This window comes from Labrus mixtus, chromosome 19, assembly GCF_963584025.1.
Source record: "Labrus mixtus chromosome 19, fLabMix1.1, whole genome shotgun sequence".
NCBI lineage: Eukaryota > Metazoa > Chordata > Actinopteri > Labriformes > Labridae > Labrus > Labrus mixtus.
In genome coordinates this window covers 11,888,600-11,913,269 of record NC_083630.1, presented here as the reverse complement: position 1 = coordinate 11,913,269, position 24,670 = coordinate 11,888,600, and the positions used below count along the sequence as shown (strand labels likewise).

Below are 24,670 nucleotides of genomic sequence, written 5' to 3'. Positions count from 1 at the left end.
AATCTAGTTGCCTTTGCTTTGTGAAGTTTGAACCTTTTTTTTACCACAGCTTACCACAAACATTATTTTCTAACATTTTTTTTAACTCTTTTCTATTATGATTTATCTTTTTGCTGCAACATATCTGATATCTGAAATCTTGTCAAACAGGCTCATGTTATGTGATTATTTGTAAAATGTTTCGAATGATTTCTTTATCTGAGTATCAGCCTGAAAAATCCAAACTTGGCTGTGCAAACACATAAAGTACAGTACAAACACACATGTTAACACAAACACATCATGGCACGACTTTACATAATAACTGACATGGAAACAGAACTTCAGACACATACACTTTGATGAAAAATTTAACTCTTGCTACATGTGTTGGCAGCTATTTATTTATAGATGCTCTCTGTGAAGCTTTTAATGATGTGCTAATGAAGATGTATACTATACTCATTAGGATATATACAGTACACACTCGCATATTAATACAAAATATGCAAAGGCCTAATTAAAAGAAAGGTGACATTCTGACCTTCACTGTGTCTGTGTGTGTGTGTGTGTGTGTGTGTGTGTGTGTCTGTGTGTCTGCATGTTAACATTTGGATCCTACATCAGTGATTAATGAATAAACATGTGTGTGCACTTATATACTGTGCTGTGTTAAGGGAACAGGGTGACGTTTGCATGGAGTGTCTTTGAAGCCTGATCTAACCGTGCAGATAAATTCTACATTTGAGCTGCAGGACTGCTGCACTGCTTTTCCTCCATTATCACTGTATAAGAGGATTATTAAAGTGGTGGTATGTCCTATCTCTCTCTGTTTCTCTGTTTGAGGTTGAACACCAGAGTGATCTCCAGAACAGTGTTTACCCACTCCATGTTTATTACTGCAGGATGCTGATGGTGTTGTTTTAAGATGACCATGTTTGATTCATATAGTCTAAATGCCATTTCAAAAGCCTTCCTCACCCCGCAGCAATTCCAGTAGAGAGATATTATCATATAAATCCCATTTTACCAGCCCAGTGCATTTCATATGATGGTTTACAGCTATATGTGTTTTCAACTATCTCTCTTACAGCTCCATAATGGGCTTGCTTTGAGGGATCCATGCATGGAAATGTAACTGAATTGCACTAAGGCAGAGTCGACAGTTGTTTCCTCACACCTGTGTGCAAGTGCATGGTGAAATTTAAAAAAAAGGAGGCGCCTAAAAGCACGAATTGTTACATTTTAGAAGATTAAAGAGGATTTATAGGACAACATTAGAAGAGGGGATGGCTTAATAACTCCAACATGATACTTTTTTTGAATGATACAGTTATAGACAACAAAGTAAGCGAGTCTCAGAAGGGTTATAGATTTAACATGTGCAGGTGCTGACAATGTGGAGTTGTTGGCAGGAACTGAAAAGTGTTGTTTGGGGTGTGATGATGCATTTTTAAGTGTGGCCTTTGTGAGTCCCCGATGTGTGGTATGTGCAATGTCTTCAGGCTTGCACATCAAGGTAAATGATCCTCCCACACAACTGAAGACATGTAAAACAAAGGCATATGAACATAATATTCAACGGTCTGCCTTGGATAGTTTTTTTTAGGAGACTTGTAATTGATATTTTTGATTGAATTTACTGTCCCTCATGCATTAACACCTTCAGTAATAAGTGTCCAAAGAGCACCTATCATTACAAACACCCAGTATTGTTTCTGTTCCTTTGTCTTACTGAAGTGTATGTGTCTTTGTGTAAACTGTGAAAACAGATTTTTTCCTTTATGCCTTTATTAATAACAAAGATATCTCATTGTACTCATTAAATGTTACCTACTGTCTTGGCAGGTGAGCGAGGCCGGCTTCCCTGTGACAGGTGTCACACACATGCAGTGAGATGTAACAGGCAAAATGTTGATCCGTGAAGAAAGAAGCAAAATATTTAAAAAGGAAAATAAAGACAAAGGAATCCAACCATGAGAGAGTAAAGCAAAAACATGCAAAATCATGACAAAGTGGGATGGTGGGCCCATTAATCAAGATTGAAATCAAAGGAGCAGAAGGAGGCAATAAATAAATAAAAAATGATAGTTATGTGCATGCATAAATTGAATGATAGAGCTAAAAGTTAACAGTGTGAGGTAAACAGACAGCAGGCTGATGGTATAACGTTTACTCACAGGGCCATTAGAGCAAATGAGCCACTGAGCAGTAAACAATGAAGCAATCAAATGTGAGAAAGAGAGACGGAGATGATGCAGAGACGGATATGAGAACAAGGAGCAGCCAAATAAAGCTCTCTGTTGTACTGCCCTGCTGTATGTCTATATAAAATCCTAAACAGATCGTTTATATCCCCATCAGAATTCTGCACTGGTTTGTTTTTTGTACATCATAAGACATCGAAGATAATGTGACAAAGAAGAATCAAGGAAGAGTGATCAAATCTGGATTACCGCAAGGATCGGTAGGATTAAACACAAGAAGATATCCATCTTTTCTGGATCACAGAAAAATTAAAAAACAAATTAAAATCCCTTTCCTTTCCATAACGCTCCCTGGATGTTGACTTCTTGAGAGTCAATCTGTTATTTCTCCAAAAAAACGAGGATTAGGATAGGATAAGAGGTCAGATATGAGAAGTTTCTGTCACCTCTGCGGTTGGAACATTCAAGTTTTTCCTCTTTTATCTTCCACTATCTCCTGTGACGGCTCAGTACAAAAGAAGAAAGGGACGAAGAATTAAAAGCTAAGGGAAACAAGTGGATAGATCTTCTGAAGTTTGGACTCCTGATGAGCTTTTGAAGCATTTTTGGTGAGAGAAGAGGAAGCTTAGGACAAACCATTCCTCTTCAATTAGACTTAAGTATAATAAGTGTGATAATACGTGATAGCTGATACAGAATGTGTGTGAGGGAAAGGGAAAGTCAAAGGTTTGACATCCTCCTTTGCAATGATACTTTTTTAATCCAAATAATTATAAATGTAATAGAGTAATAAAGCATCAAAGAAATGCTCTCTATGAATGAACTAAGTTCTCTAAAGTCACTCGCCCTCACATTCAGCAAAGAGGCTTCAACTTCATTAAAACTCTGATCACTTACAGGGATGATTTTCTGAGGACATGCATGCTTCTTCATTTGTTTGAATAATAAAATGAGGGAAATGACTGTGTGTGTGTGTGAGTGTGTGTGTGTGTGTGTGTGTGTGTGTGTGTGTGTGTGTGTGTGTGTGTGCGTGTGTAGGTGTGTGTGCAGGATTTACAATAAACTAATTAACTAGACCTGGCTTAAGCCTCTTAAGAGAGAGCCCAGTGATTTCCAGTGTGCAGCAACATCTTGTAACTTTGGAAACAATCAGTTTGTCTCTGTGAGGGTCCCTCCTACATACAGCTGATATTTAATGTTCAACGTGCAATCTGATGTGTGTAAGTGATTCAATCTTACATATAGTTTTTCTAATATAAGCGTTGTGTGTGCACGTATTCGTCTTACCCACGTAGAGCTGGCTGAACAGCTCTAGCCGTGTGTGTCCCTGTGCAGGAGCGAGCTGAGACGCCCGGTACGTCTGATCCAGCTGAAGGACCGCCTCTTTTACGTTTCGCTCGGCCATCACCCGATGCCACTGGTCGTCATTGAGGGGCGTGGCCGAGTTGACTGTTAGCTCTACAGGTCCGTTTCCAACATCGAAGGAGAAGGAGACGACTTCTGGAGCTGAGGAAGGACAGTAAGAAAAAGTCATTAATCACACATAAAGAAACAATGAGTTAAAATGTTCTAAACTCATATAACTCTCTGTTTCATTATAGTCCACTGTGCAGGTAAATATGCACTCTAAATCAAACATGTCTCTTTTCTTAATTAGGTAATATTGTGTAAGTGCAGTATGAAAATGATATATTCTGTGTTCTGACATATATTGGCAGCAGTGTGCTGCAGTCATAAAGATGATAAATAACCACTACAAAGCTGTGTGTGGTACTGCGTCATTATGGCTTCATTAGGATCTGATATTAGAGCAGATTATTTTAGGCAGTGGTCAATGGGGAAATTAACTTTCTTCTTCTTTCCGCATTCCAATCAATAGGACCCGCCCTTTCCTTTTTTATGTTGATCTAATCTTATTATCTTTTTTTAATCCCTTTTGCTAACTTGTGCTCCTGCAGCTCATATATTTTCCATTGTTTCTTCCATTCCTTCATTTTTTCCTCTCACTGTGTTTCTTGTGCTCTCTTGTTGGCTTGTTCTTTTCCCTCCTTAAGTCCACACTTCCCTGCGTTTTACTCCCTCTATTGTTTGTTCATTGTCTCTTTATTTACTGCTGCCTTTCAGAATTTCACTTACCAATCCCCTTTCAGGCTTATCAGTCACTTTGCCCCCCCCCTCCTCCTCACCTCCATTATTCATTCCTTCTTATACTCTTATCGTTTTGCAGACTTTAACATGACCACTTCAATGAGATGAAAAAAGACCCAGAACATCATCTCCACAAAATCCCGTCATTGATTGATGAGTGCATTGACCAATAACCTCAACCTTAAAAAGTTCTGTAACATTCAACTACCCAGAATGTATAGCATCATAAAGACAAATAGATGCAAGCACACGCACAGTGAGCCTCAGAGTGCAAGCCCTCTGACATGCTTTAGTACACTGATTTAATGATGTCTGGATGCAAAGAGCAGGTCTGCTGGGCAGGGAGGAGAAAACGCACTTATTCTAAATGATTGAAGAAAGCCAAACATATATCACAAAACACAAACAGAAACAAAAGCTAAAGCAACTTGTGTGTGTGCATTAGTTGATATTTTTATTGTTTTAGCAGCGCTGTAAAGCAGGATTGATGCACTACAAAGTAGCTATTTGTCAGAAGGCTTAAAACCCGCCTCAGCTCCAGCTCTTTTCCTGTTACTAGCCTGACTGAAAGTTAGTTGGAGACAGCATTTCCAGCATGGGGACGCCTCCAAAGCCCCCATCAGTAACAAATTGTGACATCACTCAGGCTTTGTCTATGTTTATTTACAATCTATTTTTTTTCCCCCATCCACAGGCAGGAATGAAAACTGAAGTGCCCTTGCAGCTAGTCTTATTTATTTGCATAGCTGTGATAGATGCTGTAAGTGCTAATGTGTGTGAGTTATTTATTGTTTGCACGTTTACATTTTTTAACCATTTGTTTTTCTATTAATCTTTTGATGTGAAGGCTGAAAAAGCCAAGATCTAAATTATACCAGAGTACAACCAAGCAATGATGAATGGTGAAGGAGATTGTGTATTATGTGTGTTTGTGTGAATGATTGCTGTGAGTCTGGAGGGATAAGTGTGTGTGTGAGTTTGTCTAATGTGACGTTTCAGATTCATTGCCTGTGTATTTTCAGCCCCATGTAGCAAGAAGCTTCAATAAAGTTTGTCCTGACACTCTCCCAGAAGAGAGATCCAGACTCGACTGCCTGGTTTACCAACATTCTTGGAAGGCTTGATAATTCAGGCTATATGTAACCAATGCAAATAAATAAACTTCAATGCCAACGTATGCAATGCTTTCGGTCTTAAAACATTTTTTGTGCTTAAATGGAACAGATAATGAAGCGGAATAAGGATTCATTTCAGACATTTATTTTCTCTCAAGACAGTCTGAACAATTCTTAGTCCTATCTGGTTGCTATGTACATAATAGAAATCACTTTAATTAGTCAGAAATACAACTTTTAAAAGCCAGAGCTGCATAGATTTCTGCTCAACTTCTGCTGTAAAATGTGCATTGGTTTGGTTTTAAACAAAAAAAAAAGGCCAAAATATACAGTATCTTAAAAGCCATGGTCTTAAAGTGGGAAAGCAAATTTCTCTACTGGATCCCCACTGTGCTACAGAGCACCACCGAACTCGAGCATTTATAACAGGAACTCTCTGTTTGTCCTCAATCCAGTCACCAGCCAAGTTCCCATGCTTCTGAATACATCTTCAGTGCTGCCCCTCAAATGTGCCCATGCCTCCTTCTTCATAGTCCTCCTGAGACTGCTGAGGTCCCAGTAATGTCCGTTTTCTACAAGGTCATGTGTTTGTCTATAATGAAGTGTGTGTTTGTGCTTTGAGCTCCTGCAACAGCACGGCTATGCTATTCCAGCCTAATGCTAGTCATTTCATGGCCTGACTGGATTGCAGCAGATCATTTTTGCACCAGCGAGAGGGCAGGGATTACGTGTGTGTGTGTTTAACTGTGACGCGTGTGAGTGTGTGTTTATGTGGTTTACGAGGCGTTATGTAATTGTGTGTCCAAATGTGTTCTGTGGGGCAAAATGCAGAGTGATAAAAAGTGATGTAAGGGCATTTTGCAATCCTGAGGAAACACACGCACACACACTTATAAATATATGGAAAAAAACACACAAACACACAAATGCATTTCCTATCTTCTCAGGCCTGCTGTGCAGTCTGGACAGATGATATACTTAGTGTATCTTTGATTAAAAGTTTGGAAATACCAACACTCTTTTGGCAAACTTCTCACTTCACTTGAATGTGCAGTGTCAGCACATTTTCTTTTGTGTAAGAATACATTTGGGCCTGTATGGATGTGTATTTGACTTTTTTTTTATGGAAGAACTGGAACAGAAAATGAAAAGCTTATAGAACTTTTACTCCACAAAGCAGCTGACACACTGCCAGTCAGTATGGTGGCTTTAAAATGCACTTTGGCAAAAAAAAAAAAAAAAATCCATCTCCTCATCGGGATTTTGACACAAAGCGGCAGGCACACTGGCAGGAAATCGTTAAAAAAAAAAAAAAACCTTTCTCACTTCGCTCAAGCACCTTTGAATAAAAAAAGTAATTCATGTACCAACAGCTGTGCAGTGCCAGGAAGCTTCACAATGCAGCTCAGCGGTTCAATAGTTGCCCGAGATTTTAGCATTCCTGATCAGAGCCGCTCAACCAGTGCTGAATGGTTTTTACTTGAAACAGGATCACCCTAACCTACAATGTGGCATGTCAATCATAACCCTGACAAAAGACTTGGAGAATGTGAATGGTGTCCCATTGTTTAAATTTAAATGTTTCTTTCTCCTCTTTCCTTTAGCCATCTCTTCCACTTTAGTTCTGACGTTTCTCAATGTGCAGGTAGTGAACATTGATTTACCTTTTCACCGACTGTGTGTGTGTGTGTGTGTGTGTGTGTGTGAGTGTGTGGATTCTTTGTGAGGTAGTAAAAAAAAAAAAGGTTGTACTCTGAGGAGATATAAAACCTATTTCTATGAGCTTGAATGTTTTAAAAAACAAACAAAAAGGGAGCGAGAGAGAGAGAGAGAGAGAGAGTTGTGTGTGTAGGCGTGTGCCTGCATGTGTGTGTGTGTGTGTGTGTGTGTGTGTGTGTGTGTGTGTGTGTGTGTGTGTGTGTGTGTGTGTGTGAGAAAGCTTGGGCTTGTGTTTTGTCGTCCCTGAAAATGGGAGATTTGGTTTAACAGAGGATCATAATGGACATAATTATGGCACACACCAATTACCTTAAACAAATGATTGCTCTCACTTGCAATCAAACAAAGTATGGTGCGTCATAATCATGATGGCAATTGACTGGCTGTGCTTTCGGTTGTTCTGAGAGAGTGTGTGTGTGTGTGTGTGTGTGTGAGTGTGTGTGAAAAAGGTTGCACTGTTGGATTGACTTCTGGATTTAAAGCTTAACTGTGCTAGACAAAGGACAAAATAGGGAGGTTTGACACATTCGCACACACACGCACATACACGTTTCTTACATTTGAGCTCCAAGCGGATGAAGTCAGTGTTGCCCAGGTTCTCCAGGAAGACTCCGTAGGGTGCGCTGGTCTTAAAATAGAAGGAGATGTCAGCGCTGGTCTCACCCTGGAAGGTGGCAAAGTGCAGGTAGGATGACGGGGTGGTGAAGGAGGCAGCGTTCCAGTAGTTATCTGGAAAGAAAAAAATAAAGATTTAGAGCTCAGATTCATCCTGTATGACATTCATCTGCTGACCTCTCCTTTAGCAGATTCAAATCTGATAAGCTACGTGACAAATGTATTGTGGAAATAAATTCTGATTCAGATTTCAATTTATTTTGAAAAGCTATTAATCTCTCATTCTACTGTTTTATTTAACTTCTCAGCAGAAATGCATCCAGCACCTCAAACTCTATATTTCAGTGCAGAAAGTTTAATGTCCCTTGTATTGCCCTGAAACTTTAAAATAAAGTTGATCTTATCAGAGAGAAACCACCTTACTCAAATTAAGGCCGTTATAAGGGGGGCAGCATGGACTAAAGTGTGACAGGAATTTTTGGTGACACCTTTTCTGATGACTTTTTTGAAGCTGAACAAGCTGAGGATTATGAAGATAAAGTACGTTAAATAGCTGCTGATGAATGATCACACTGTGGTTGATGAAGAGATTCTGCTGTCTCCTCTTCTCTCGCTGCCTTGTCTCTGTCTCGCTCAGGGAAGATGAAGTGTAGGAGGGTGAGTAAAGGAGAGCAGAGTAAAGGAGAATTCGAGGAAAGAGGTCAGACACAGGTGAGAGGACAGAATGTTGAAGAAGTGATGGAAAAGAGGAGTGTAAAGTCATGCACAGGGCAGATTACGAGAGGAGGAGCATGTTGAGGGCAGGAGGAAGAGGAGTTAATGGGATGGGAGGTCAACGGGAGATCTGAAAAGTCTGTGTGGGCTCTCTCTGATGTCTCAGAGGCTTGTCCTCTGACCCTAAGCCATAACACCTGCTACAACGAGTGGCTGTAGTTAAATGAGATGGGAATTTAGTGTTTGAATTTGGCCCTTTTAGACTGCCATATGGCTTGTCAGTGCCACTGTTGCCAAGTGTTTGCTCATTTGAGGGTTAATGTTAGGTGTCTTAATATAATATTACAACCAATACAGTCTATATCTTCAGTTTATTTACATAACTTCTGTTATGATTGGGCTCCAGATATACAATGATAAATTGCTGCTAATTTATTTTCATTCAAGCGACAAATCTATAACGAGACTTACTATTCAACCTTTAGCTACCTGGATAACCCTTCTTAGTGAAAGTGTCTAAGTTTTATTCCATTTTAGGTGGACACACATGTTGGTAAGTGACTGCTGAGGGTATATACACCAGAACTCCTGGTTCAGTGTGATAACCGCTCCACAATGACAGGAGCTGAGTTACTCCCCATTCCCCTTTGTTTCACATCACCAGGGGCAAGGGCAGCACACACGCACGCATGCACACGCACACGCACACATGCACACACACACGCACACGCACACGCACACACACACCACCTGCTGATGCTGCCTTTGTGATTAGTGAGGTTGAAGTTGGAATACTGTTCATTTCTCTGCAGGAGGCACTGCCAATTATTAAACAGGGTTAATTGAGGACTAAACAGGAGGACGCCCGCAGAGGCCACAGAAATAAATGATTATGTATTTTACATCCATTTACATCCTAGCAAGAAGGGGAAAATTCCCACATAGCTGTGAAACTTATTTTCACAACCATTAACTGATAATTAAATGATTTTTTTGAAGATTGCAGCATTATATCTTTAGGGGAATATAATGATGATATTTTACAAGATATAAACAGTAAGAAGGAGAAGAGTTTATGTTTCTGCAATTAGATTTTGCACAATAGATATGTATGCAAATAAACTCAACTAATATACTGTCACTGGATTTGTAGGACAAAGGTTTCTACATCCGACAAACTACACCTGCACTCTCGTGTCTCTTTGTCTGCTATGTGGGAAACACGAGGGTGTTGGAGAAGAGGTTACAGGAAAACCTTATTTTTCAAACGTTTTCACTTTTATGCAAGTCTCATTTTCTGTAATATTTAAAAAAAAAAAATACAACTGAATGGGAGTTTCAGGAAAGAGAGTGAAAAGAAGGTTGACAGAGACATCAACAAAAGAAGAAGCATACAAGGATATCGAATCGCAGCCTGGAGGAGAGTGGTGCTACAGAATGAAGGAGTGGGAACACGAGCGGAAAGAGGGGAGTTGGAGCTTGGAGAGAGGGGATCTATGTTGTGAGGAGGAGTGGAGAACTAAAAACCAAATCATCAAGCTCTGAATGCTTCCTGTGCCAGATCCACAGATGCAGCTCATTGGCTCTGTGGCACATTAACACTCCCATATTGAAATGTTTATCAAACAAACGTTACAGAAAGTGATCCATCAAATACATAATTATCTTTACTAACTGACTAAGACACCACGAATATTAAACTTTTATGGCACAGATTTCTTGAAACCAGTTCAATAAATGAACAGGCACCTGCAGACCACAGTCACTTATCAGTTGGGTTTCATACAAATTCATTTGCCAACAAGGACAATTTAGACATGTAAATAATTCAGCCTGTCCTTTGTAGTGTTTGATTTACAGCTACTGCTAGTGGCCTGACTCCAAGTTCAACAATTCTGTTTCAGAGTGAAATATCTCAACAACAATCGGATGTAGTCAATCTTTAAAAATATCCCTCACGCCCACTAAAGTGTAGCTGCTGGCATGATGTGATATCCAGTTTGAGGGGAAGTTTGGGTCTGAAAGCCAACAAGATGATTCATGTGTCTAAGCTTGACTAGATGGGTTATGTGCCAGTACTCGCAGATGGTATGGATGACTGACTGCTCTACAGGTCATTAACAAGGACATTTCAGGCACATACACCCACACACAAAAGACAAAAAATAGACGAAAATAAGATAAAATAAACAGAATCAATGTACAGTTAACCGTGGCTGCAGGCAAAAAAAGACTATGTTTAATGCCTGTTGCTTTTTACTAACTCATTCAAATGTGTGTCATGTATGTACAGTGGGATATTTAGGATCTATATATATTGTTAGCACTTATTTCCCAGTTTGATGGAGCCAACACACGCTGTGCCAACTTATTTAATCTATTAACTAATTTAATTTTCTACTAACTTATTTTGCCATAAACTTCAGGTGTGATGTTGTGGAAAGGCTTTTTTTCTTCAATCAAAGGGCTAAAAGTAATGTCATACAAGAAAGAAGAAAGGAGCATCAACCTCTGAAGGGATTTCTCTGACTTGATAAAGGTATGATTCAGACATCAGTGTGCAAAAACACTAGAGCTAACATGCCGTTCTGAAAAATTGTTTATCTGTCAAACAACAATCCTATGTCTTCTTTGTTAATCTAAAAGTTTGTAACACTTTCTATAAAGGTCACCATATTCCTCATTAACTACCTGCTTATTAGCATGCTAATTAGTGGCATACTGGCTGTTTATTATTCATTAGTAAGCACTTATTTGTACCGTACTCTATATGATCATCTTCTATAGCTAATAGGCCATTAACTAAGAGTTCTACCTCAATAATACCCTTCATTACTGCTTATTGATAGTAAGTTAGATATGCTTTTTATTGTCATTGTATAAAAGAACACAACACAACTTGGCAGCAATCCCCTACAGCAGCATTACAAATCTAGTCACATATATAAAAATATATTCGTAGTTACAGTATGTAGAAGTAAGCCAAGTATATAAAGATCATAATTCATGGTTAACAACTTCCTAACTTACTATCAAGGAAGATGTTCATATAGCTCAAAGTCATCTTCATTGTGGAGTTTGTTAATTTGGTCAGTCAATTTGAAAGAAAACCGCTCTTTCTTTGTCTTCACTCCTACACGCACAGTGGATAATAGAGTAAGTAAGTAATTGTATCTGCCATACTGCAGCGTGATAGAGCCACACGCACACATACAGATGTGAAGTCATGGGTCATTACGTGGTGATTTGTTTGTATGGTGGCAGCTCTTTGATGAGGGAACATTAGTGAGAATGGCACCAGATTGCTGATGAAGTGACCATATCGAGTGTGACACCAGTGAGAAATGCGAGGCAGGTGTTCTGTCATGCTATGCGCCTTTGACAGAACCAGGCCACTTCCTGACCCGGACCAATGAACTAGAATTAATTTTTTTATTTACATAACCTTTATTTAACCAGGTAAATAACCCATTGAGATCAGGATCTCTTTCACAGGGGTGACCTGAATGAATGAGGGAGTGTAGTGTTTATGATGTGTACCAGGACTTTGCAAACTAAATGGTACTCTTTGCTGTATTCCTACACTCACAGTCCATGGAGATTGCATACCCCCAATCAATAACCCCCTTTACTATGAAAAATGAGCTGTCGATAGATAATATATAAAGCATTATTATGATAATGATTATGCTGCCTGGCTCTAAAGATTAAATCCATTTTGCTTTTCCTAACAAACAAATAGAGAGGATGAGGAAGGCAGATGAAAAAAACCAAAACTAAATCACTCAACAGAGAAATTCACACAGCAGCTCTATTCTTCTTCCACATCTTCTTTAATAAGTCAGAATCCGATTGATGTTGCTTTCACTCTTTTAAATAATTTGTTCAAGACTTTAAAAGACATGATGCACTGATACGTTTTACTGTAGTGAAGTCTTGTTCAGGTCACAATCAGGAGAGCTCAGAGAACATTCAAAGAAAGCCCAAGGCACTTTAAGTGAGCAGCCTCTTGGCTCTTGGGGGCCTCCAGGGAGCAATTAAGGCCAAGAGCACACTCCAGACTAACCATGAAGACAAAAGAAACAATTAAGCTACAGTTAAAAGGACATGTAGTTCTGGGACTGGAAGAGAGTTGTCTGCCTGGTGAACATGGACTGTATACGTAATGGTAGTAGCCACTATGACTCCATCCATTAAAGAGTTGAATTTTTTTAAAGCCTGGAGTGTGGCATTTTGGCAGTCGCCATGTTGTTTTCTGGAAGAAGTGTAGTGACCATATTTGGAAGAGAGGACTATACTGGGGGGTAGTTAGTGGTTGGAAAATGCCAAGTTATCAAAGCCAAACACTCAACGTCCAAGGCTTGGAAATTAGATGATAGCTACTTAACCAACATAACCGGATGGCCTCAGCTTTGGTGGGAGGGCAATTGGCAGATGATTGACACCAACCAGGTCATTTTATATAACCAGCCTACTCGTCATAACAGCTTTCCATCTTGTCTGCAAAAAAAGACAAGTACAATCCTGACTCCTTTGCACTGGCAGCTGCAAGTAAATATTTTTAGGACAAATGCTGAGCAGGCTATCAAGCCAGTACATGTAAACGCAGACAAGAATACCTTATTTGTGCTAAAATATATTTAAAAAACCTTGAATTCCTCTTACTGAAAATGCTTGAGCACTGATTGGTTCAAGGATTGCTAGTCATGTCATTATTCCAACAAAAAATGATCGGCATAAGAAAGCAAAAACTCAAGCATGACCAAGGGGTCAAGTCCAGGGACCAGATTAGGTGAGGGGATGTCATTCAGGCAGCTAGCAGCACCCACATGTCACTAAAAGAAGCTATGCCCTGAGCGCTGGTTTAGCTCAGTTGGTAGAGCATGCACCCCATGTACAGAGGCTACAGTCCTTGTTGCACTGGTCACTGGTTCAACTTCTGGTCAGCAACCATTTGGTGCATGTCATCCCCGAATCTCTCTTCCCCATATTTCCTTTCAATGTTTAGCTGTCCTATCCAATAAAGACAAAAGGACAATTTTTTTTTTTGAAAAATAGGAGCTATATTCAACCGCAGACTAGAGGGGTTGAAAAAAAGATTGACTTGCTTCTAGTGCAAGCTTCAAGTGGTGACAAATGTGAATCTTAAAATTGCCTTGCCAACACACCCTGGTATGCATCAAAGCTGGTGAGTGTTTTAGTTCTGCAGCTATTGGATTTCCCCTTGCATGAAACTACACACTGCAGGACTGACACACTGCAGGGCTGACACTCTGCAGGGCTGACACTCTGCAGGACTGACACTCTGCAGGACTGACACTCTGCAGGATTGACAGGACTAACACACTGCAGGACTGACACTCTGCAGGACTGACACTGCAGGACTGACACTCTGCAGGATTGACAGGACTGACACACTGCAGGACTGACACTGCAGGACTGACACTCTGCAGGATTGACAGGACTGACACACTGCAGGACTGACACACTGCAGGACTGACACTGCAGGACTGACACTCTGCAGGATTGACAGGACTGACACACTGCAGGACTGACACACTGCAGGACTGACACTGCAGGACTGACACTCTGCAGGATTGACAGGACTGACACACTGCAGGACTGACACACTGCAGGACTGACACTCTGCAGGACTGACACACTGCAGGACTGACACACTGCAGGACTGACACTGCAGGACTGACACACTGCAGGACTGACACAGGACTGACACACTGCAGGACTGACACTCTGCAGGATTGACAGGACTGACACACTGCAGGACTGACACACTGCAGGACTGACACTGCAGGACTGACAGGACTGACACACTGCAGGACTGACACACTGCAGGACTGACACTGCAGGACTGACACACTGCAGGACTGACACTCTGCAGGACTGACACACTGCAGGACTGACACTCTGCAGGACTGACACACTGCAGGACTGACACTCTGCAGGACTGACACACTGCAGGACTGACACTCTGCAGGACTGGCAGGACTGACACTGCAGGACTGACACTCTGCAGGACTGACACTCTGCAGGACTGACACTCTGCAGGGCTGACACACTGCAGGGCTGACACTGCAGGACTGACACACTGCAGGACTGACACACTGCAGGACTGACACTCTGCAGGACTGACACACTGCAGGACTGACACTCTGCAGGACTGACACACTGCAGGACTGACACTCTGCAGGACTGACACTGCAGGACTGACACTCTGCAGGACTGACACACTGCAGGACTGACACACTGCAGGACTGACACTCTGCAGGACTGACACACTGCAGGACTGACACACTGCAGGACTGACACTGCAGGACTGACACTCTGCAGGACTGACACTCTGCAGGACTGACACACTGCAGGACTGACACACTGCAGGACTGACACTGCAGGACTGACACTCTGCAGGACTGACACACTGCAGGACTGACACACTGCAGGACTGACACTCTGCAGGACTGACACACTGCAGGACTGACACTCTGCAGGACTGACACTCTGCAGGACTGACATCTTGCAGTTAGGTTCAGGACAGAGTTTTCAAGAGTTATGAAGAAAGTAAAGTGATTAAAATGAAAGATTTCCACAGAGAACAGAGTACCAACACTGATTAGAATAATAGACAGGAAGAGAAGCAGCCAGGATTAAAGTGCCCTCGGTGTGTATGTGTGTTTCGCTGCAGTATCTGATGTTCAGTTGCATTTAGTCTGAAAAGAGTTCAGATACTTTAATCTGGCAACACACATGTTAACATTGACGTTGGCCTACAGATCCAAAAGAAAATATAGCGTCGAGAAGTTAAAAGTAAAGTAAGAAGTAAAAAAAAAAAAGATATCTACAATAAAAATGCTCTATACCAAAGTTAGCCATGAGTCAAACAGAGTATTTCAATAATGTTGAACATGATGATGCGTGAGACACACATAAGAGCAATGTCCTTTTCAAGCCTTTTAGGAGCCCACATTTTCTACACAGGAGGTTATCAGTCATCAGTCCTGTAATATCAACAAGCTTCTTTTTTGGAATGCTAATGTGACACTGGGTGAACAACCCCAGTGGGCCCTGATGGAAACATCATATCAATGAGGAAAATAATGAATAAGAGATGAACTCACTCTCTCTCTCTCTCTCCCCCCCAAATAAAAAAATAGAAACCTAAATTATGTTGTCTTACCCTGCAAATTGAATGTCTAATGGAATTATTAAAGGAACGATCTTGAAGTTTTGTTTTGTGTCTGTTTTGTTTATTTATATATTTTATATATTTTATTAATTTTTTTTCTAATGGTTTTTTCTTCAATTACTTTATTAATTTATTATTTCCTCTCTCTTCTTGCTCCTTGTCCTAGTATGCATGAGTGAGTGTGTGTGAGACTCCTGGGTAGGCTACTATGGAAAAAGGTTACCTTCAGAGTGGGAATAGGACTCCTGACTCGGTGGGTGGGTATGGGGTTAACTGGGTTGGGCGGGAGAAGGCAGGAATGGGGTTTACAAAAGATGACCACAGTACAATGTCAACTCTTATGCCAACTGTATGTTTTCTCATCATCTGTGCAAACTAATCAAAAGATTTTGAAAAAGAAAAAAAGTCAGTTTCTTGCAATGTTCCTGACTGGCATGCCAACACTTGTTATACTTTATTCAGAATGCAGAATCCCCACAGCTCATTTATTCAGTCTTAATTACATTTTGGAAAGATTCCAGTCTGGCTTTAGGCTGCTGCCCTGCATGAAAGAGACTGTTCTCCAAAAGGGTCACAAATGACCTTTTTTGGACCAAAGTTAAAGGGAAAGCAGTCTTACCTTTAAAAAAATCTTTGTGTTCAGTTGTCCATGCAGTGATGCTTGACCTGCTCTGGCAACATGTTGGCATTTACGACACAACACTGCCATGGTTCAACAGATATCATATAGGTCCGATTACCTTTATCATTACAACACCGTACAGCCTAGTGACCTTTATTGTAAGCACCGTCTCATTTTCTCTATTAATTCTTCCACTGTCTGAGGGGAACTGTCACACCCTATAAAGCCAGCTGCTTTAACACTGTGCTCAAGTTACATGATTTGCCCTTTTTTTTTTTTTTTTTACAACTTCACATCAACTAAAATAAACCTCTGATGAGCAGTTCATAAAGGTTAAGCATTCGGTGCCTCTACGACCAGCTGAGACCTTTTTGGAATACGGAACAACCTCTCTCAGCTGCTGACTGGAGAAAGTCATTAATGCACAGATTTCCTGTCAATTAGACCAGCAGTCCATTTTCTGCAGTGAAATGTCCCTTTCACAACCTGTGCCTTGATTTCCATGTGCAGGCTCCCTGTAAGCTCAGTGTGGTAAGCCCCATTTTCTGGGGGCTGTCATTGGTTAATCAGCTGTCTCGTCAGCGGTGCTCATCTAACCAATGGCATGGTGTTCCGCCCTTATTTTCAACCTATCATCGTTCTGCTCCCCTTTTAAATATGATTCTTTCTCTCCCTTAGTCCCTTCATGCTGATGTTTCGTGCGCCCCTCCACCTCCCCAACACCGCCATCTCGCAGAATCATCATCCATCATTTCTCATCCCATCTGGTCTCATCAAGTCATCAGCTTCACCACCACCAGTGTCTGGACTCCGTGGGGGGATCTATTCTCTATTCTGCCGTTGCTAAGAATTCTCATTCTTCACATCGCCCACCCCATAGAGTCCAAGCGCCAAAATTATTTCTGTCAAGGAACATTTCCATATTTCATTGTAATAAATAATTGTCTTTATTCAATTGTCTCTCCTGATTGAACTACATTTGTTCAAGTTTTTCCTGTTCAGTGTTAAACATCAGTAAATACTTATTATTATCAGGACATCTTTTTTCAATAAACATAGTTCTTGTCTTGAATTGCTTTATGTTTGTCTCTGATTCAATCATTAATTTTTCACATTTCAAAACCCTCAGATTTAACATCCTCTTCATTTGATATCCGCCCACAAACCAACTTTAATCATTCTGGATTCTGACATATTCGCCAATTTCCCATCACTCAAAATAATTAATAATTAACTCATCACTTACTGTCTCCTTGGCAACGGAGTGGTCCAACGGTCAGCTTGGCCTCAGAGCCTGGTCTGTTAGTGTCGCCCACGGCAACCTGGCTGACTGGCAGGTGCTCTTTATGAATCAGGAGACCAGAATCTTCTCTCCTGTAAGACAAGTCAAAATAAACATGCACATGTGATCATATGGCTACACTATTTAACCAATGTATGCAATAAAAGGATATAATAATATAATAGATCGACTGTAGATCGAAGATACAATATTTACCTAACCACGGTAAAAATAACTTGTTTTTGATGACATAAGGTGGATATGACTTTGAACTTATTATCTATGCCTTGTCTAAAGTGAATTACAATTGAAAAACATTGAATACTGGAACATCAAAAGATAGATATTGAAGCAGTTGATTTCTGTAGCTGAGAAAATGGATCTCTGAGTAAGACCTTAACTTCCAGTAAGGTTGCTTCTTATCATAAAACTGTAGTAATACTGTAACATCTACTGATAATATCCTCATAAGTTTATGGATTGAGGTACATTAACACAATCTATAAAGGAGCAATAAGTAAGATATCTACTGAATGAAATCATAAAATGTCCTTCTACTACTACTACAGCATCAGACACTAAGGAAATATGTTGAAGTGCTGGACAACAATGACAACAATGCAGCAGGCAGTATGTCCTCCTCATACATTTAGATTCCCGTCCGGAATGGTCTGTATTTTTTTATTTTATTTGAAAGGGGACAGTGTACATTAATCAACATTCAGACGGATGTAAATGTACCCGAATTGGCCGAAAGGCTAATTTTCATCGACAGTCCCTTTGCCAGATGTTATTTGGCATCATAGAATTAAATGTAACCTATTAACATATGTTCATTAGTAAAGGAACAATATAAGACAAAAAACCCAACAACGACAAACACAGATATATACAATACAACTTGTGTGACGAGAACGAATAATCTCCAACATAGGACATGATACAGTTAAAGTTACCAAGAGTAGGTGCAGCATCAGTGTTGACATTGTTGGTTCTCAATAAGCCATATTTTAACATTATATTTAAATGAATGATAGGATGTTAACTCTCGATTTGATTTGATCTGCCCACAGACTGGAGGCAGTTTTAAGGCACCCCCCATATGGCCATTTTGGACCCCCTTGGTTTACCAGATATGAGACCATTTATCATGGCAAATCAACAGGTGTTGCAGTGATTAAAGTGGGCAAGCGAACTGGTTCAGATAGAACTGATTCTACCCCTGGCTAGAGCCGATAATATCTGAAAATATATGATATTATCCTGAAAGTTTCTTATACACCAAATTATATCTGCAGATAATCTGAATATCTGAATAATACACAACAATATTGATAATTCTGTCTTACCATTGTTTGTGGTCGGCGTCACAGTTGCAGTCATACTTTTGGTCAGTGCAGTTTCTGTCGATGCCACAGGCACATTTCTGGATGCCGGGTGCAGAGCCCCCCCAGTAGAAGTGCTTCTCGCTGCCACGACCCACCCACCACGTGTAAGGAGTCCCATCTGTGGAGAGAACACAAACAACTGGACATTGAGTTTGTTTCATTGAAAGACCTAGGACCTGTACAAATCAACGATAGCTTTTTCTTATTTGGCCTCACCTCGCCTGCTCTCTTATTACATATTCTGCAAAAGAAAACAGATTCTGTAGGCGTGAGTTTTGGACCTATGTAGTATGAGGAGTATCGTCCAAAACCTTTTCAGGGGTCAATAAAAACGGTCAGAATGCAAAAAAAGCCAGAACACAATCCTGGAACCCTCTGGAGTACAACTTATAACCAGACATTCTCCTTTACAAGCTTCTTGATGCATATGTTGTTCTTGTAAAAAAAAATACATGTGCAAATCATGGTCGCTTATATTTATTTTCAAGAAGCGTCAATTTTAGCCTGAATGTTTTATCTCCAACCCTTGCAGTTGAAATGTTTTACTTGGGAGCAAATGAAAAGTTATGAAACACATCCTCCTGATCTTTTAGTCGTTTTCTCCACGTCTTTTAAATAAAACAAGCATTTCCATGATCTATCAGTCTCTGTTGTAGGACGTAAGTGACTTTTTGACACAGGTCTCAGATGTGTAACCTATGTTCAGTGCCCCTCATAGAAAGAGTACAGTAGTCTATGAAGAAGAAAAACACAAACCTTTGTTCAGGTTTTAAAGTTGAGTTACTAAACTTTCCAAACTCAGTCCCATTACAGGCGATTAATTGTTAAATTATTACCTTTTTTTTGGCTTTTGTCACATTAATGTGATTTATATAGACAGCAGGCAGCTGCACGGTGAATGAAATTAATTTACTCCACATGTTTTAAACAGCAGGATGGTAAAAGCCTTTGAGACTGACAGACACACAGATTCACACAGATCACACCTGTGATTTTAGAGATCTACTCAAACACACCCAGAGCTGCATTTACATTTATCTTCTGCATAATAATGAGTTCATCTCTTTTTATTTGAGTGTTTGTTAAATGCAACAGATGTGCAGAGCAAAAGTGTTGAGACACCTCTTTGTGTGCATGTGTGCCTTTGGTTGTTTGTGTTTTAATGACAGATTATGAGGTGAAGGATCACTGCTGCTGAACATGAAATGTAATATTTTTTACTTTGCATTCGACAATGTATTCTGGCTCAAGACAGTAACAAGGTGGAGAGATAGGTGGACAGATCTTGGTGCCTGGAAATGAATCACCAAAACAGCCACAGAGGATGAAACAATATTACGTTTCCCTCTTTATTCTGGGAAAATAAGCGGCATTGTCAACATCGCTTTGCCAAATTCCATCAGACAATGAAATCTCATGAGCCAAATTGCGTCTCAGCAGGGGATTGAAGAAGACTTTGATTCAGCACAACTGCATCAAGAAGTGTGATATATTGTATTATTATATTTTTATTCTTTGAAACTTGTGTGTGTATGTGGGTGTGTGTGTGTTTTAGATTTAGGGAGAGAAAGAGTGTGTGTGGGTGTGTGTGTTTTGCAAAGAACTGCTGTGTGTCAGCCTGTATAATTTTGGGTTGAAAGTGCCAAGTGCTTGCACAGTAAAATGTGTTTTGAATATATGCGAGAACAGACTTCCCTGATTAACCTTCGAATTGGGGGGGGGGGGGGGGGGGGGGGGGGGGGGGGGGTAGGGTTATGGTTGGATTAAGTTTGTAATGAATAATGTTGTGTTTTGTTGGGTAAGAAGCCTCTTCTTTGCTCCCAGAGGGGATTTTATTTCAGCAAGTTGCTTCATGTCCATTAAAAAGACCTCATACCGAATTCAACACAAGTGCACAGGATTATTTATGTGTTATTTAGGTTGCTTTTCTTAGTTGAAAAGCACCCAACAGGTATCACAACAAAAACTTTGGCTCTGGACAATGAGAATCAGAGTTTCCCAGGCACACATTCATTTTCAAACGTTGGAAGTTTTTGTGCAAAGTTGTGTAACAGAGCGCTGTTTGTGTGTGTTCTTTGTTGTCATCGTTTGTCTGCTATTTTTGTTTGTTATGCAGAGAGCCCTGGTGTCGCCCCTCTGCACCCATTGCTCCTTTGTTAGCCTTCTATCCTCTTAGTATTTCTATTTTTGTGAGGAGACTGTTAGGAAGCACAATAGCCGTGGCCTGGGATCTCTACAGAGAGCTACAAATAATGCAGTGTGTGTTTTTGTGTGTGTGGTAATAGGAAAAAAATAATTTGTGTTCCTCTTTCTATTGTCTTGTCCTTGTGTTTATCTCTGTGAACGTATGTGTGTGTGTGTAGTCTCCTCTTTGCTCTTTTTAATCTGTCTGTGTCTCTCCCTTGCTCCCCTGTCTCTTCCCATTGTCTCAATCTTCCTCCTTTCCTGGACCACCTATCCATCAATTTACTCCAAGAACCCCTCCCTACCTCAAATCCCCACCACCGTTTTCTCTGTCTCTATGGCCCTCCCATATTTAGGCCTCCCTCTCTACTTTCACCTTTTCCTTGCCGTCTCTCTGTCTCAGAGGTCCCTTTCTCTTTATCTCTCCTCCTATTATCTCTCTCTACCTTCTGTTTTTGCACTCCTGGACCTTTTGCTCTACCAGCCTTTTCCCCTCCCTTCTCTCATATGCCTTGCAGACTTTTCCCCTTCACTCTTTTATCAGTTGGTCTCAGCGCCCCCCACTCTTTTTCTCCATCTCTATGCTCTATATCTATCCATCTACCCCATGTGTCCAAGACTCTTTCCTGGCATCTAATCTCTTTATGTTCTCATTAGCCCCACTATAATCTGCCCTTTAATCCTTGCTAATTGCAAACCACTCTTGTCCTGATCCGGATCTAAATTTGTCTTTGAAACACATCCCACCCTGCCTGTCTCTGTCATGATTTGATCTGCAACGGCCTACACTGCATACCAAAATATCAAATGCCTGTAAGCTATAAGTCTCTGTAATTCTTTACCCTTGGTTGGGTAAAAGTGTGTGAAGTGAGTTTGTTATTTTTGTTACAAGGAAAGCATTTTTTCCTGGGGAGTTTTTGACCACTAGTAGTGCTGTAGAGCAATATTTAAAAAATTGGGACTTTGGGACAGGCATGTACTGAAAATTAAAGGTGAAAATGTCAAATTCTCCAAATCAATCTGGACATTTTTCCTGAAATCAACCTAGAGTTATGTTTAAAATTGAAAAATTCCTGCTATTTGCTTAAATTGCTCGTGTTATGTTTTGTGTTCTTATGCTGATATTGGGGCTACATCCTTACACATCTTGTAATGATATTAAAGCTCCTCCGAGGAGTCTTTAGGTGGTTATGAAACACACTGAGTCAGCATAAACATTGACTATTTTTAACCATTATTTTTAATGTATGAAATGCACTGCTGCAAGAGTAGGTCAGTTATTAACAGTACACTGCTGTACTGCCCGTTTCACCTTTTTTTCCACAGCAAAGATTGTCTATCAGTGATACATTTGACTGTAAAATAAAGCAGAATGAGATTTCCACTTATAAAGGACAAAATCATCAACGTGAATAGGAGGTGCTGATTTGTCCACAAGGGTGCCAAAATGGACACAAACCTTCAGTCCCTCACAGGAGCTTTAACTTGGAAGCAGTCCTCCTCCTGCACGCACTACCAAGGTGAAGCCAAATGGGGTAAGGTACAGCCAATATCAGTGTAAACACAACTTACACATACAATCTAGTCATGCAGGGAACCCCCAAGTAAGTCATAGGTTCATTATTCTGCATGTTCATTTCTATTTTGCATTGCAAGCAACCCATTAATCATGACAAGTTTAAAACGATCTTGCTGTGCTAGTATCCCTAATGAATCAACTCTATCCGAAATCAAAAAAAATGCATCTGTAAGCACAAACAAATCCTTTAAACCTCAATTTTGAAGTTGTATGAGAGAGGAGCGATGCAGGAATGAGTTCACTGTAGCCTGCAGTGCATACAATGTCAGGTCGAGAAAGGATAATGAGTTATTTCAACTATTTCTACCTGAGAGCACCCATAATGTGATCCACCTCCCTGACAGCTAACCCCCCACCCCCACCCTTCTTTAGTGAATTCTTGTTACATACTTCTGCACCCATATACCACTCTTCACAGGTCATCACCGAGTGTATCCAGCTATTAAATGAAAACTCCTCAGAAAGAGGGGAGAGAGGGAGAAAATTAATATCAATGGTTGAGCCTATAATTGGCGTGTCTGCTTGATAAAGGACACAATAACCCGACTTTGCTGAAATTACCCTCCATCCCCTACTTTTAAGTATGCAATAGAGCGGGCATGTGGGTGCACACAAGCAGAAGCACAAACTAAAGAGAATATTTGAAAACACACATGCACACACAAGCCTAAAACCCATAAACAACCATTATCATCTTAATGCAGGGTAATCTCAATCAGTGTGTGTGTATGTCTGTGTGTTTATGACCATAAGTCAGATTTAATACCCTGTTCCCTCCTGGTCAAGGACGATGGACAGATGTGTCATGAGGAAAATGGCTTCTGACAAGATATGCTCATTTTTCACTCTGCTTTTTCACTCACACCATCCATCTCACTGCAAAACTGTCAGACTCGTCATATGGACGAGGATACAGTGAACAACACTCATAATTACAGGGGAAGAGGAGGAGGAGCAGGACATAAAAAAACTCCTACGAGGTCAAAGAGGAAGAGAAAGGGGAAATCAGGAAGGCTGGTACACAGACAAACAGAAAAAGAAATAGACAGAACTGTCAGAAACAGGAGAAAGAAAAGAAAGGAAGGAATCAAAAGTTCAAGAAATAACAAGACAGGAGGAAGAGACGAGGGACAGGTCATGACAGAGATGTTTGAAAGTGGGAGGGAAATCAGAGTTTTAGGGGGCGATCAAGCTGGCAAGTCATCTGTTTGTAAACTGAGCACGCTTCATAATAACATAAAGCCATGCATGTGCTGTATTAGGACGTTATGTACAAGAGGTAACCATGCTTAGGCCTGGTTTGCCCTGGAGCAGTGTAAGCGCAGGCTGAGCAGGCCAGCAGGGGAATAGGGGGTGGGGGAAGGTATGGGAAATTTTTGCTAGTGTGAGTGTGACCTTAGTGACAAGAGAATTGTAGCAGTCGTTTATATTTCACAGCCAAGATGTAAAGATTAATACCGTTGTTAAGGATTAAATGTCGCCTCTTTTGGTTGACTTCACTGCGTTCATTGCATACTACTTAATTAAGATGGGGCGCTCGAACAAAAACACACGGTACTTGAGCAATCAGTTGAGATTTTTTAAAGTGTGACTCAGAAAAGTACTTCATCAAAGTTGTCAGTAATAAAGGTTTTTTATTTGCTCCTTCAAGCAATTCATTAGTCTACATGCACAGAACGCAGAGTGTAAAAATATATATGTGGCGACTGGGATGTCGCACATGAAGCAGACACAACTAGCAACATCACGTCAACCATCACAGTTGTGAGAAGTGAGCTGTGTGTAAGCTATAATATGACTTCACCTGAGCGCAGGGATCCATGCTTTTTAACATAATACGACCGCATGCACAAGCCCACACCAACATGTAAACTACTATGTTTCTTTGACATGATACAACAGTAACACACAGGGGCG

The 24,670-nt window shown here is 40.5% G+C and overlaps 1 protein-coding gene across 1 annotated transcript in view; it reads right to left on the bottom strand.

The window, feature by feature from the left end:
- The window catches only part of LOC132994362 (contactin-associated protein-like 2), a 239,995-nt gene that overhangs the window by 30,988 nt on the left and 184,337 nt on the right, over positions 1–24,670 (bottom strand). The window contains exons 16-19 of the mRNA XM_061064673.1: positions 18,952–19,108; positions 17,567–17,694; positions 7,727–7,897; positions 3,474–3,692 (exon numbers count right to left, since the gene is read on the bottom strand). Coding sequence (XP_060920656.1) covers positions 3,474–3,692; positions 7,727–7,897; positions 17,567–17,694; positions 18,952–19,108 — 675 coding nt within the window. The remainder of the gene's footprint in view (positions 1–3,473; positions 3,693–7,726; positions 7,898–17,566; positions 17,695–18,951; positions 19,109–24,670) is intronic.